The sequence below is a fragment of the Glycine max genome, chromosome 1 (assembly GCF_000004515.6).
Source record: "Glycine max cultivar Williams 82 chromosome 1, Glycine_max_v4.0, whole genome shotgun sequence".
NCBI classification, from domain to species: domain Eukaryota; kingdom Viridiplantae; phylum Streptophyta; class Magnoliopsida; order Fabales; family Fabaceae; genus Glycine; species Glycine max.
This window is the reverse complement of record NC_016088.4, coordinates 36823926-36840648: the sequence shown is the minus strand read 5'-3', so window position 1 is coordinate 36840648 and position 16723 is coordinate 36823926. Positions and strand designations below refer to the sequence as shown.

The 16723-nt window shown below is 33.3% G+C and overlaps 1 protein-coding gene across 2 annotated transcripts; it reads left to right on the top strand.

The window, feature by feature from the left end:
• Nucleotides 1-9255: 9255 nt before the first annotated feature.
• LOC100808693 (copper transporter 2) lies at nucleotides 9256-15533 on the top strand. 2 transcript variants are annotated; one of them, XR_003266703.2, is made up of 3 exons: nucleotides 9256-9808; nucleotides 10017-13643; nucleotides 15329-15533. XR_003266703.2 is itself a non-coding variant. In XM_003516862.5 (2 exons), the coding sequence occupies exon 1, from the start codon at nucleotides 9350-9352 to the stop codon at nucleotides 9782-9784; it is 435 nt and encodes a 144-aa protein (XP_003516910.1). In that variant the 5' UTR covers nucleotides 9278-9349; the 3' UTR covers nucleotides 9785-9808; nucleotides 15329-15533. The 2 variants fall into 2 exon arrangements, 1 of the variants encoding a protein (XP_003516910.1); XM_003516862.5 differs by lacking the exon at nucleotides 10017-13643 and having other exon boundaries at nucleotides 9278-9808.
• The last annotated feature ends 1190 nt before the right edge of the window (nucleotides 15534-16723 follow it).

Here is a 16723-nt window from a genome sequence, read left to right as displayed (position 1 = left end):
GATCGACATGGACCAGAGGTCTCTCTGCCCTAATTGGTCTAGTCGCCAATGATCTTAGTCGTGTGACTTTTCTTGTCCGCTTCAAGGTAGATGGCGACTGTGATGTTGTAGCAATAGGAGGAGGAGGAGGAGGAGAGCTGGGTGGTGTAGCCATTTGTCTGTAAAGAAAAAAACATTAGTTAATTAACATAATCACAAAACTGAATAACTTACGTAAATGAATGGATCAAAATGAAATATATAATAAGAAAATCCCATTAGACGATGTTAATTAATTCTCTTTTATCATGATCATTATGATTAGCATGAACGTCGTCAGCTTCTTTTTCTTCGACGACTTTAGGCGACATTTGTGTGGACAAAGGACTAACATAAGTATCAATGTATGAATCATCATCTTCAACATTAACACCAATTGTTTTCTTGTGTAGAACCACTGACCACCTTTCATCACAAGGGTCTTGAACATAAAATACCTATTTAGCTTGTTCTGCCATGATGAAAGGGTCATTTTGGTAAGCGAGTTTCTTTAGATCTACCAACGTAAATCCTACATCATCAGTCCGTACACTGGTATTGTTGTCAACCCATTTACATTTGAAAACACAGACAATAAATTTGACATAGTTAAGCTCCCAAATTTCTTCAATGAAACCAAAGTAAGGGATGAAAGCTACACGGGGATTGTCATCATGTACACTACAGAAGTGTTGAGATTCTGCCCTGAGGGTAACCCCACTATTTTGCATTGTACTTTTCTCATCTTGTGCTTTTGTGTAAAAGGAATAATTTTTTATATCGTATCCTTGCCAAGTTATAACATTTCATTTAGGCCCATCTACTAGCTTTCTTAACGTTTCGAAAACATTATCATCAGCAAAGATTGTATCTTTAAACCAATCTAGGAAAGTCTTGTTATGCTCTTTCAAGACCCTATTTTTCGAAATTTTTGGATTACTTTCTTTCACTAAACCTTTATGGTGAAGTATGTATGGCAAAACTTCATTACTATTATTCTACACTTGGAGTGATAACATGCAGTCCTCTTGAACCCTAACCTCCCACTCTTACGTCATGTCAAGACTCGGGAAGGCCAATAGGTTTAGCTTTTTCAATGTACTTTGAACAAAATTCAATGGCTTCTTCTGCAATGTACCTTTCCATAATAAATGCTTCCGAACGGTGTAGATTCTTGGTATACTCTTTTAAGATCATCATGTATCGCTCAACCGGGTACATCCACCACAAATAAACTGGACCACAACATTTGATTTCTCTGACCAGATAAGCAATTAAGTGAACCATGATGTCAAAGAAAGCAGGAGGAAAATACATCTCCAATTGACACAATATAATAGCAATCTTGTTTTCCAACTCATCTAACTTGACAGGATCAAGGACTTTGCTACATATGGCAATGAAAAATAAGCACAATCGAGTTATGGCAAGCCTGACTTTGTTAGGAAAAATGTCTCGTATAGCCACAACTAACAATTGTTTCATCAACATGTGACAATCGTGAGACTTTAAGCCTACCAACTTAAGATCTTTCAACTACACAAGACTCTTAATATTTGAAGAGTATCCTTGTGGGACTTTGACCCAGCGCAGACACTGACAAAAACTGATCTTTTTCTTTCTGGACAAAGAATGACAAGCTGGAGGCAAATATATGTTTTTACCATCAGACCTTGGATGCAACTGCGATCGTATACCCATCTCAGCTAGATCTTGACGAGTATTCAAACCATCTTTTGTCTTGCCTTGAATGTTAAGGAGCGTCCAAATGACACTATCACATACATTTTTCTCCACATGCATAACATCAATACAATGTCTAACATCTAGATCAGACCAGTACGAAAGATCAAATAAAATCAACCTATTCTTCCATATGCAAGTCTTACTTTTTTCCTTCTTTTAGGTCTTTCCAAATATAGTATTCAGGTGTTGAACCCACTGGAAGACCTAGTCACCAGTTAACGGTATTGGCACAGCTTCATGCTCTTGACTTCCATTAAATGCTTTTTTTAATCGCCTGTAAGGGTGATAAGGTTTTAGAAAACGTCAATGCCTAGTGTAGACTATTTTTCTACCATGTATCAGTTGTATGAAATTTGTGTCTTCTTCACAGATGGGGCATTCACGATGGCCCTTAACACTGTAACCGCTCAAATTCCTATATGCTAGAAAGTCATTAATGGTACAAAAAAACATTGCATGCAAATGAAAAGTCTGGTTTCCAAACCCATCAAACACTAAAACCCCCTCATCCCCCAACTTTGTTAAGTCTTCAATCAAGGGACTGAGATAAACATCAATGTCATTTTCCTGGCTGTGTTGGGCCAAATATCATCATAGACAACATCATGTATTTTTGCTTCATGCATAACCAAGGAGGCAAATTGTAAATTACTAGCAAAACTAGCCACGAACTGTGTTGAGTGCTTAAACTACCATATGGATTCATTTCCTCAGTGGCTAGTCCAAGCCTAAGATTTCTTGCCTCTTTTTCGAAATCTAGACACAAACGATCAATCTTCTTCCACTGGGAGGAATCAGCCGGATGACGGAGCATTCCATCACAGTTTCTCCCATTTCCATGCCATGTAAGGTCTTTTGCACGTCTCCATTAGCAAACAGGCGCTTAAACCTTGGAATGATGAGAAGATACCACAACACCTTTCCAGGGGGGCCCTTCTTTGAGTTTTCGCCACTACTACACTCGTCATCATCCTTCACTTTGTAGCGTGATACCCCACACCTAGGGTATTTGGGCATTTCTTATGTTAATCATAATCATCATGGTTTTTGAGTTGTAACTTCATTTATTTATATGTAAATTAGATAAGAAAGTTTTCATGTGAGTTAAATTTTATTATTGCAGGGAATCGTGGCCATTGGAATAGTGGTTATTATTATTGCATGGTGCATACAGATGAGAGGGCCTCTGTTTGCGTCTATTTTCAACCCTCTAATGCTTGTGCTTGTGGCTATTACCAGTTCTTTGATGTTGAATGAGAACTTATAGGTAGGAAGGTATGTACTAAATGTTGACTTTGATGAATTATATATTTTTGGCCTTAATTATGCATATCCTTAACATGGTTTGGTTTTGCACAACATATGCAGCGTGGTTGGAGCAGTGCTGATTGTGTGTGGGTTGTACATGGTTCTGTGGGGGTAAAAGCAAAGAGATGAAAATTATTACTTTGGTACCATCAGAAACCATCCAAGAAGCTGAATTTGGGTGATACTAGAGCCAACTTTTGAGATACCCCATATTTTCCTTGATTATTATTATTTTTTCCCAATATTGGTTAGCCTTTTGTAACTTGTGAGTGTTTGAAAATTTTCATGTGCATTTTTTATTAATTAATTAACAAGTGCAATGCATGGCTCTAGTATCTCTGCTAGCTAACTAGTGGGATGCAGAGTTGTCAGTGGTTGATATCATCTAATTTAGATGCAGAGTTGCTATCATCTAATTTAGATGTCAACAGTTTAGTTTCTGAATCCATGCAAGCCTTATCAAGCAAGAAAGATGATCATGACATATTCATTAAACTGGTGTGTATGTTGAACCCAAAAGGTTGAGTATTCAAAAAGTGTTGGCCCGTTTTGGATCTCTAATCTCAGAAATTTGTATTTGAGGATCAATGTTAGGAATATAAAAACAACAAATTCATATACTAGATAAGCTTATGAACAACAAAGGCAATGCTTGATCTAGGAATTGTTAACTACATGAGGCGACCAATGAGTCTTCTATATAAAGAAGGCTCAGGAATAGGATCACCATCAATGAGAGTCAACTTCAATTAAGTTATGCAACATAATCTCTAATATATTATTGATTGAAGTTTGTTGAAAAACATAAAATAAATCATGATTGAGAATCATTAAAAAAGATGTTGTGATTTTTGGTAAAGGAATGAAACATTGATAGTAGTATGAATAGGAATACCTCAAGCAGCCTTCAAAGAATAGGGCAGTCCTGGTGGTCTTGTTCTTTAGCTTGGGATTGAGGATGACTTGGTGAAACAATAACAAGAGTAACAGAACTGTGTAAAACCCTAATTATAGCATAACAAACTCTCTGGGTGATTGGAATTAAAGAAGAAACAGTGAAACACCATCGCAAAGAGGTAGAACTGCTTTGTCTTTCTATAATTATTATTCTTTTAACACAATACTAGTGTTTATAAAACTAAATCAGACCAATAGTGACCTTGAACCAGAGGTGGTTTGGAGTTTTCAAATAGATCATATGATAGAAAATAATAACATAGCATGCCACCAAGCAGAATATATTATAACAGGGAAAGTACAACTTTCTTAAATAGATCACATGCTAGTTGCGACCAATTAAGGGAAGTTAAAAGCTCAGCTTAAGGAGATAAAAAACTTGTTAACATAATGGCAAGCACAACAAAATCTTACCCTATGATTGTGTGTGAGTACAAAGAAGAGCAAAAAGTGCTTTGGTGCCAATGGAATTGGCTGCAAGGAAAGCAACGAACATCATTCAAAGATAATGGCAGTGATGAGATAAATTTTTTTGAAGCAACAAAACTTACCAAGACATGATTGTAAGCGTGATGGCAGACACAACTAGAGCACGACGATGGCCTGAGGGTGGGTTTGCAAGACTGAGCGTACAGGGTCAGAGACAATGGCAGTGATGAGGGTGGGTTTGCAAGATTGAGCACAGGCAGAAAAGGGTTTTGGATTTTTAATTTAAGTAAAAACACAACATCGGTTTTTAAAAAAAATCAATGTTGACATAAACTCATTAACATCTTTGTCAAGAAACCGATGTTAACTAATAATGTTAATATCGATTTTTCAAAAAACTGATGTTAACATGACCTTGTTAACATCGGTTTTGTCAAAACCGATGTTAATAAACTCATCTTATTTACAAGTATGTCATTGCGTTTATGTTAACATCAGTTTTGTTCAAAACCGATGTTAACCTAGCGATGTTAAATCTATAATTTCTAGTAGTGAGAGATCCTATACCTTGCAACAACATTTACTAAGTAGTATTTGTTTGCAATTGATTGAAAAGAAAATTCTCTGTAAATTTGAAAATTCTCTATATGATCATTAGACTATCATTTCACTGTACCTACCTAAACCTTATTGGATGGTAGTCTAAGGTTACATCTTTCTTAAAAATTTGAGAAAAGTTGGTGTGCCTGTAATTTCGAAGAATACATGGATCGATCTTAAAGAGTCACATTGAAACAATACTTGGGTCTCATTTTGAAGAGTATTGTTGAACGAATACTTGATGATTGTTCTTGGAGAGACATCAGAAAAAATACTTAACTATATCATGAAGAGACTTAGAAAAAAGAATATTTTTAATAGTATGAAATGTTGTTCCTATAAATTTGTGTTATCTTCGAAATTTTTATGGTTGCTAAGGACTGAGAGTAGTCTCAAATTGTGAGACAAACCAATGTAAATAAATGTGTTCCTTTTCTCTTTTCCTTACTCTTATATTTTATTAAACACTAAGCGAGTTGAATGTGTGTATATATATATATATATATATAGGTGTTTCCGACGCAACTCTAAAGCTATTTATTATTGGGGAAAACAACAGACAACAAGGATTAAAGATGGAAATACCCATAAAACTACAAAAGTAAACACAATAGTTGCATCAAGAATAATAGATGGAAATACCCATAAAACTATAATCACTGCAAAAGTGTACAACGACATGTTTGAATAGTAACCAGCACAATATTTGCATCAAGAATAGTGACCAACACCAAACTAAAAAAAAAAAAAAAACACCAAGCTGGCTTTGATTCCATTGTTGGTGTCGAAGTGTAGAATAGTATCACAATTAACCAAAAGAAGGGTTGAGAAAATAGAAACGTACACATGATTAATGTCAAGGATAACTTTAAAATGAACACATAAGAGTACGTGTCATTAATGTCAAGGATAACTTTTAAAAAAACATAAATTTAGGATAAATTTATTTTTATTAATTAAATTAACTAATTTTTTAAATATTTGTGAATTAGTTATTGTGTCTTATATGTTTGATTATATTCTCAGCCAAAACTAAAAAGTTAAATAAAAAATACTATTATATGCTGATTAAACAGCTATTCATCAACTTACATTCTTAATTATCTTAAACAAAAGGTTGTATAAAAAAATACAATTATATGCTAAATAACTAATCATAAGCTTGCCTAAAAAAAACCTAATCATCAGGGTGCTTAAAAAATACCTAATCATCAGCTTGGCTATAATATGTTACTGGTTAGCGGTCTCATCTGACATGCACAGGTTTGATTAATTATTTTATCTGATAATAGTTAATTAAATTACCTTTTCAGAGGTATCGTTGGGTAAATTAAGTTAATTTTAAATAAAAATAAAAATTGAACCAATCAAATTTATTAATATGTAACGTTAAGATTTTTTTTTCGTAAACTACGAAAATAACCTAATCCAATCATGGTTAAATTGGTCGTTGAGTTTTTAAGATAGAAAATGTACCAAAACAACATTGCTCTATATTAATTTTTATATTGAAATATTTTTGAAAATTCAATACTTAAGGGCAATCGGATTCGTTTGAGTTTGTTGGACCGATTGATGTTGATTTATTCAAGATTGTTTAACCCAACTAATATAATTAAATATTTGTTGAGGTCGGGTTATCTAAGTTAAATAATTCTTATATCAGATTTTTTTTAAAAATAATATCAGAAACATTTTTATAAAGAAAGCATAATATATATTTCTACCCTGACTAAAAATCTGATCTATTACAATAACAATTACTCAAAATCCACAAACAGGATTACTTCAATAATCGATTACAATTATAATCAATTATGTTTGAGAAAGTGTACTGAAAAGTATTGAAGATTAATTTTGTTTTAAAGTAATAAAAAAAATCAACTTTTACTATATGAAAATTGCCGAAAGAAAATAAAGTTTGTTGGAAAATAATTAGAGTCGCCAAAATAGGTCAGGATCCGTGGGCCAATTCGGTGCACCACTAGTTGGAGTAAGGCCAAAAAAAAAGGAAACAATTTTAATTAGTCCAAAAATGCAATCTACCTGTTTGTAACCTAGTCCATTTAGATTGAACCCACCTAACCAACTTAACAAACAACCCAATCCAAACTAACCCTAACTCACAAATTGTCACACATTGTGTCTTGATCTCGAGCTCACTCTTTCTGTCTCTCGATAATCTCTCTCCTCTGTGACTGTGCCACCAACTGCTATCATCCATGACAGTGTCATCACCTCACCAGTCATCACACTCTCTTGCTCTCTCTCTCCCTCTCTTTCGCGTGTGCACATCTCTTTTCTCTCATCTCTCCACCAGTCACCACCTCATTGCGCCGCCACCGCACCACCTTGGCACCTCATCATGCCTGCCGCCACCATTTTCCCTCACAAGTGAAGGTGGGTTTCATTTTCTTTGTTCCTCTTAGTGTGTGATTTTTCCTTTATTTAAAAAATGATTTTTTTAATGTTAGGTGGGTTGATGGACCAACCCGTCTAACTCACCAACTTGCGATGGCCAAGATTTTTAGCATAAAATTGGACTAGCCGGTTTTGACAGCTCTAAAAATAATCATAAGCTACAAATGTTCATCAACAAGTTGTTAGTTTAAGTAGTACTAAATTTGATCTCTTTAAACAAGGTTTTGCATTTGAGTCTTGATAGAGTTAATAAATCTTTTTCATGTATAAATTATATTTTAGATTTAGACTTAAATATGTTTTTAGTCCTATTAAATTTCTTAATTTTATTATTGGTTTCTAATATTTTATTTATTTTATTTTTGGGTCCCCCTTCTTGCTAAATTTTTTATTTTTTTTTCCTTTAAGTATTATCTAAATCACTTTATTTCACTTTTTAAAGCATTATCTAAAACAATTTAGGCAAAAAACAAAAAAACAATTTATTTGGGACAAAAAGGTTTAAAAAAACTTAAAAAATTATCAAGGAATAAAAATATATTTAAGTCATAAACAATGTATTATGATTATAAGAGCATTTTTAATTATAAATAATTTCATTTTAAAAATATTGAAATTCAATTTATAAATAAAAGATGAAAAGGATAGATCAAAATAGATAAAAAAAATTAAAAACACTATTATTAAAGAATAACTATTAAAAATATTTTTTTCGAGAGACAGAAATACTTGTTAATTAAAAATAAATACTAAAAGCATCTTAATTTAAGATAATTATTCTAATTTATATATAAAAACAAAATTTACTCTTTATTGTTTTTTTTAAAGAAATTTATTCTTCATTGTTAATCACACATCATCCGTCAAGGAGAGTTTCAATTGTTTCCATTTCGATAAATAGACGACTAATAAGTAATTATAAGATCATCTCACCAAAATCATCATGCTTTGTTGAGCTGAATTCCAGTAGACATATATAAAGATCGCAAAGGAATGAGGTGACACCTTAGTACCAAGAAACGACAATAACAAATGGAACAAACCTGTAGTCAATAAAAATATCTTACAATACTGCCAAATCCTGTACGTGTGGCTGAGTTTTCATCATCAACAATCTCCTTACTTCGGAATCAAAATTTTCCGTGACCAATGTTTTTTGATTTTGAGTAATTATTTAGTAACTTGTTTTCAGAAATTAAATTACGAAACACCACAAAAAAGGCAATAATTACATATAAGAGTATTTTTATATCGAATTATTTTTTAAATATTAGAATTAGATTTTCTTTTTTTTCTTTACAAATAATCAAGTCAACCTTATAACTCTTTAAATATAAGAGTATTAGAATTTATTTGATTATTTTTCACTTTTAATTTTTAAAACTGCTCTATAAATAATTTTACATTATTCATATATCAATTTTTCATCCATGATTTTTCATCTTTTGAGAATTATTTCTCAAGTAGTGTTTTAAATAGAAATAATAAATATTTTATTTTTTTCAATTTCTCCTCCAATTTCAGTGTAAGTTTATTTGGTAAGATGTAGATTATAAGTTATTTTGACTAGCTTATCATCACCTACATTTTTTCTGTACACCCTTTTTATATTCAATTACATATTGAAAATTAAAAACAATTTTTAAAAACAAAAATGAAAAATACCCTTAATCTATAAAAGATTTTTTTTTAATGATGTCACTTTTCAATTGAATTGACGGATAAGTACACAGATTATCTCAATCCCATGGGCCATGTTCCTTGCATTAGTAAGATAAATATTTATATAGCCAAAACTCCTCACAAACATCAACTTCTCTCTCTCTCTCTCTCTGAGTATACCTGTGGGTGTGTATCAATTAACCAAAAGATGGAAATGCATCCAGGAGATGACATGCCAATGTCTAATGGAAGAGATCATAATAGCATGAAGATGCACATGAGCCTCTATTGGGGCAAAGATGCCATAGTACTTTTCTCTGGGTGGCCTAAGCACAGTGTTGGCCACTACATCTTGGCCATCTTGTTTGTGTTTTTCCTTGCAATCATTGCCGAGGTTGTCTCCAACAAACCCAACATCAAGCGTGGGACTAATCCTATAATAGGAGGGTTGGCTCAAGCAACCTTCTATGTCTTCCGCATAAGCTTACTTTACTTGGTCATGCTTGCTGTCATGTCCTTCAATTTGGGAATCTTCATAGCTGCTGTAGCTGGCCACACCTTGGGCTTCTTCCTTGCCAAGTCTCGTGCTTTAGCTCTTGCCAATAGAGAACAAGAGTCCTCCTCGGATGCTCAAAAAGTTTGATAGAAATGTTATCAACTCATCTAAGTGAGTTTTATATCTTATTTAATAAATTATTTTTTTTATTTTGTAATTTTTAATAAATTTTAACTAATAATAAAATGTGTTTGAAAGAAAGAGTATGTTAAAAATTACTATATGTTGCTAGCATACTCCTCAAAGTTTAAATATTCTACTAAGCTTATATCATGTTTTATATATAGTTTATTTAAGCATGTTCTCTTTTGTATTGTAGATGATCAATGAGAGGAGCCTCCTTGTGTTTGTTAACTCTTGCATGATGTGTTTCGGAAATTTCTACTTTGTGCTTTGAGTGTACCGGTGCCCAAATACTAAAAAAAAAAAAACGACTCTTATGCCTAATAATAAACATGAGGGCGAGCCCTGGTGCAGCGGTAAAGTTGTGCCTTGGTGACTTGTTGGTCATGGGTTCGAATCCGGAAACAGCCTCTTTGCATATGCAAGGGTAAGGCTGCGTACAACATCCCTCCCCTATACCTTCGCATAGCGAAGAGCCTCTGGGCAATGGGGTACGAAGTTTTATGCCTAATAATAAACATGTAATAAGAACAGAGAATTTAAAGTTTCAAAGTCGAGGATTAGAACACAATTCCATATTCAGATTACCATACTTTTAGCTACATGACACCACACAAATTCATGGCAGTGACAGTTAAAAAATATACGGGTGTCATGTAAGACATGTTAGTGCACTTAATTAGGTCGTTGATTTATAGGAGACTTCATTTGGTAAAGTTTATCCACTCTTTTTAACTGTGTCATTCGACTGCTATGATTATTTTGAAGGAAAATGTTCTTGTTCAATTAAAGTGGGATAAGTTTTGTTGCCCCTTTGAATTTGTAGTGTATTATTTGGTGTACCCCCTCGAACTCCTAATGATAACTAAATAAAAATAATAATATTATCATAATACTACTTTACTAAATACTGTTTAAGTTAATATATATTTTTTTGTCTTTCTAAAATCCATAAAGTTTGAATTTCATTCTTGTAAAAGTTTTTGTTTGTTTTTCGTTCTTACAAAATTATATGTTAAGTTTGTACAGTCTATTATAACAACTAGATGATTCATCCTTATCCATGATTTTGATTATTACAAAGGAATAAATTATTGATGGACTAATGAGTTATTTTCAAGTGAACAAGACTTATTACATATGAGCATACTTAGTATTATTTTTTATCTTATAACTCGTATTAGCTCCATTCATTAGTAGAAAATTGGTTGTGTTAAAAGTAACATCTAATGTCCAATGTGTTATTATAAACTAGTCTTCACTCTTTATGTAAACAAGTATGTATAAACTGTGTTCTTTATTCATGTCTATTGGACTTAATCACTTACACAAATCTACATTATATCAAGTATAAGTGACGTCCAATCATGAATCTTGTAGCCAAAAAGGAAAGTGCATGAACTTAACTTTAGTAAATTCACTTTGTTTTTGTTATTTTGAATTGCTAACATTTGAATTTCGAGTAAGTAAGGATAGAATAGAAGGCAATAGAAGAAAACACAAAAATTTCCTTAGAGGTTGTTATTGCTAAAGAGAGGAGCAAATGTAGTTGTTTGTACGTTTGTACTTTCTCTCTCCACAAGAGAGTGACACGTAGCACTGCCTCTAGCTATGAGATAACGGTCAAATTAGAGACAAGTGTTATTCCTGTAATGGATACTTGCATGAAGTCTATAAAAAGCTATCAAGGCTCTACTATCAATAGCAAGAAGAAATTAAAACATAAATAAGTCAAAAGCAAGAGCATTCTGAAGTGAGAATTTGTCAAGTCATTAGACGACACTACACAGTGTTTAATTAGTTCATCATTTGTAAAACAAATTTATTCATTTGCATTCGAGCTGAAGTGTTTATCTACTTTGTTGAGTGATTTGAATTTGTGTTTCATTCAAACATTATTTGTTTGTGAAAGTTAGGAGTGACTTAGTGTTAAACAATACTTGGGTGTTTTAGATTCAGGGGGAGTCTAAGGGTGTGCCAGTAGTGGCCTGTGGCAGAACAGAGTAATTGTTTGTAATCAAGCTTTGATTAGTGGAACCATTCATTGGTTTATGAAGGAGAATTGGACATAGCTCTATTTGAGTGAATAAGTATAAACTAAGTGTTTCTACTTATCTCTTAAGCTATTTGGTTAGTATCATCTTAAGTTTATCTTGACATGCTTTGTCACACAAGTGTTCTTTTGAAAAACCTTTGTCTAAATATAGTTTTATCAATCACTGGACAACATTGTTTTTGTTTTCACCAAAATTGGTTTTATTCATTGAATGACACTGTCAGTAACTTGGTTTCTGCATATTTGTTTGTGAAAAACAACTTTTTGCAAAAAAAATTCATTTTTATCTAACACACCATTCAATCCCCTTCTAGTGTGATATTTGTTATTTCGGTTGGTATCGGAGCTCAGCCTCTCAGGTTGAGTATTCAACAATACATAGGAAAAGATCCAATCAAAGAAAGAAATGGAAGAAGGATATGCTACCAACAAGCCATCATTGTTCAAAGGAGTCAAATATGACTACTAGAAGGAAAGGATGATTGCACACTTTGAGTCCATACATATCAATCTGTGGGATGTTGTAGAGAATGGAAATCACATTCCATATGATGTTGAGTTGAACGAGATCCCTATGAGTCAATGGATGGAAGAGCAAAAAATAGAGATTTTTGCTTAACTCCAAAGCTTGAAATGCTTTGTTTTGTGTTCTCTTTAAGGAAGAATACCCCAAAGTCCACAACTTCGGAAGTGCTAAGCATATGTGGGACACACTGGCCATAACATATGAAGGGACATCATAGGTAAAGAGAAACAAGTTAACTCTCCTCATGTGAGAATGAATTATTTACTATGGTAGAAGGTGAAAATATATAATGTATGTTTGGATGCTTCCAAATCATATTAAATGAACTAAATCTTTAGGAAAAAGTTATAATAATTATGATCACATTGACAAAATTTTGAGAAGTCTATCTAGAAAGTTGAGACCACAGGTTACAACCTTGAGAGCTCTAAAGAATCTTGATACCATATCCCTCTAAGAACTTGTTGGAACCTTAAAGGTCCATGAACAAGAACTTCAACAATATGAAGGAATCAAGAACGAAAAATCTCTTGCTCTCAACGCTCAGAAAGTAAAGAAAGCACTACTGTGACACCCTCAAATTTCGATAATTGAAAATAGATGTTTGATGTTTTTCTTGTGTTATTTGATTACTTGATTAATTTGGATGAGTTAAGGTATTGTGTGAATTAGCCATGTGTAATTTGCTTGATGTGGATATTGAGTTATGTCGACTTTTATTGATTGAGGTTGAAATTATGAGATTTTTAGTTTTACCTAAACCTGTTTTACTAAAACTGCATGGATTCGTTAATTGTTGGATAGCCTTAAAATTTGAACTGTAGGCTTGCAATCCAATTTTGCACATTCTGACTGTTGAGATTTACAATATAACATCTTGAGTATGAGATATGATATTTTCACCGAAGCAGTAAAATTTGTTGGAGCAGAATTCGCCCAGGCGAATTTGAGCTGGATCAGCTTGCCCAGGCAAGCCAAATTTTGCTGGGGCAAGTCTTGCAGGCTACAAATATGTCCAGTAGCATAAAACAACCATTTTCACCTTCATCTCTTCCCTTAAACCCTCCCCCAACATCCCCAACCTCCTCTTCCACCACCGATGACCGCCACGAGAAGCCTTTGCTTGTTGTCGGACCACCGCACGAAGAAGAACAATTTAATCAGTGCGAAATCTTCAGAACTCAACTCAAGGATTTAGTAGATAACAAAGCCTCCAATCCTTCCTTCGTGGTTTCTTCGAGGTAATTATGATTTCTAAGTCTTCCCCTTGTTATTTTGAGCCTATCTTTGCATCTCTTCTGACTTGGGTACCATTATTTGATGTTTTACACTTCCTTTGAAAAACCCTTGAAAAAAGAGACGTTGTAAAAGTTGTCATTTTATAAAATAGACTTTGTTTTTATAACATTTACTGAACCCTCCCTGGTCACAATGGCGTGATCAAAATTTCAAAATGACCTCTCTTTGATATGGATCTCAAAACACCCCTTTAACCCTTTTTTAAATTGAATGGGTATTTGACCCCAAAAGTTAATATTAATCTTGTCTTTGAAATCTATACTAAATTATCTTTGATTTGGTATATAGAGCTCTATGTTTGGACGAACGCACGTGAACCTAAGTGATCTTAGAACAATGCCACAAGGAACTAACAAAGAGATATACATAGGTGAAGGGAGTCAATTGCTTGTTTATAGCTTTTGATACCATAGTTGGGGTTAGTGAACCCAATTATGGGGATGTATGTTTGTTCCTGTGCATGCTGGTTTTCAAGAAAAATTGTGTTTTTAACTAATGGGATGTGATATATTTGTTATTGATGTGCATGCTAGTTTTCAAGAAAAATAGTGTTTTTAACTAATGGGACATGATATATTTGTTATTGATGATTGAAATTGTCAATGATGTTGTTCTTGTACTAATTGGAATTTTTGGGAAAAATCTTAATTATAGAGGGGACTCTGGCCAAAATTTTATATTTGTTCTTCTATTTACTTCTTTATTAAATTTTAAATGGGCATAAGAGTTTGTTTTGAATACCATAATTTTCCTCTTTAATTTAGAATTTTCCTTAAAAATGAGTCTCGTGATATTATGGATTGTTGTTCTATGAGGTCTATGTTGCCTGAAGACCCGGGGAATGTGAATCCTGGGCATGAATTTATATGCATGTATGTGGAATGTGATTTCTTTGATGTTGATGATGATGTTGATGTTGATAATAATACTGAGATGAGATGGTGTTGATGTTGATAATGACATTGAGATGAAATGATGTTGATGTTGATGATGTTATTGTGATGATGTATGTTGTGTATGTAGATGGGGGTGTGATGACCATGTTGAATATCCCTAGAGGGGGAAATAAAGTGTTTTAAAGAGTTTTAAGCATCCCTGGAGAAAGAAGAGGATGGCTTAGAATCTTTAACTATCCATGGTCAATGCATTGATGATGCTCATGTTTCATACTTCATATTGCATGGAAATAGCACAAACTTTGTAAGTAAGTACTCGTAGTTTTTCATGAGGAAAAATACTTTTACTTGAGGGCATCTCACTCGGTTTGAAACTTCCTTGAGACTTAGGTTGATCACCATAGGAGGGGGAGTTGCCTGTGCACGACAGGGTGACCTCAACACTTACTGCCTAGTTTTCCTAAGTGAGAGTGTCCTGTGGACAGACTTAGGCTATTTTCTGATAAATGGTACCACATTACATTTTAGTGTTGAGTCAGGTACATGCATCGTTCTGAGCATAATTGATTTAAATTATGGAAAAGTTGATGACTAGTTTTTAAGTGTATGTTGAATCGATGGGTTATTGAGAATGATTGTGGTTATTGTTATTGTATTCTTGTCAATCATTGTCTTTTGGTGTTTGTTGATCTTTTATAATAAAGTCATTGTTGCAATTTCGTTCATGTCAGCATATGAGCAGCAGTAGGTGACTTAGAGGGAAGTCTTTTGTTGGAGCCGCCAAGCCGACATGATAATGTTGGAATTTATTTTGGGGGAGAGTTGTGTTTTGTTATGAACTCTTCCTTAGTTGGTTCCTTGACTCTTTTTTATTGGACATGTCCCAAGTTTAGATATATGTAAAAACTGAAGCTGACATTTGAAAGATGTGTAGTGGTGTAATATATATATATATATATATATATATATATATATATATATATATATATATATATATATATATATATATATATATATATTTGTTCACGTGTTTTGTGTCTTGTTTGATGAATGTACATCGAGAAAAATTGACTATCATTTTCATAATCAAATTAATGGAGCTTTCACTTAAAAATTGAAATGTCACATTTTATAGTAAGTGATATCATAGCGACAAGGCGGGTCGTTACAACTACCATATAAGGAATCCTCATCTAAGTCATCATCCAAAAGTGTGTCCAAAGCACTGAGCGTGGACAACTCCTTTGATGAGGAATCTTGTGACACCCTCTACCTGATATATATATGTATATAACAAAATACATGGAAATGCGGAATTACATAAAAGAGATTTTATTTTCTAAGCATAAAAGAGTTCATGTGAGTAAAAGGTTCACATCCACATTAATCATTAAATTAAAAAATTAGCAAATAAGGGTGTAAAAACATCTATGGGAAAAAACATGGCCTTCAATTTTTTTTCTACAAAAGGAAAACAAGTTAAGCAGCGGAACAACATAAAGTAACATGTTCAAAATATTATGCAATTAACATAGAAACTCATGCCCCAATGTCACATCCTATTAGAGCATTGTGTCCCGATGTCCTCCAACATGAGGTTCTTTAAAGCAACCCACTTAGTCATCTGCTCCTACAAACACAAGGTTCGAGATCATCACTAGATTCAAACACAAACAACACACGAGAAGTAAGTTATCACATTCCTAAACAGGTAGAGATAAACGAAGACACGTACATATAGTATAAGAATAACAAGCTCAATTTAGCACAATTTGCACCATTTTACCACTCAATGTGTAACATCACTTTCCCCAAGGATTTAATCACATAATCATATTCCAAACCTTCATATTAATCACGTGTTTAAAACAACAAATCTTTAGTACACCACAAAATCTCACACTCACACAATTCATTACCCACCATCACGTAGGAAGTCACAATGATCATTACGCAGGTGTTATCCAACAGATACACTAAGAATCAATTCTATATGCAACGTGGTACCATGTAAGTGAAAAACCTTGTTGGGCGCTTAGGAGTACATGAAAAGACAGACCACACACTGGTAAGTCAGGTCACTCTCACTAGGTAAAATCATAGGGAGACAAGTCAGGGTCACAGTG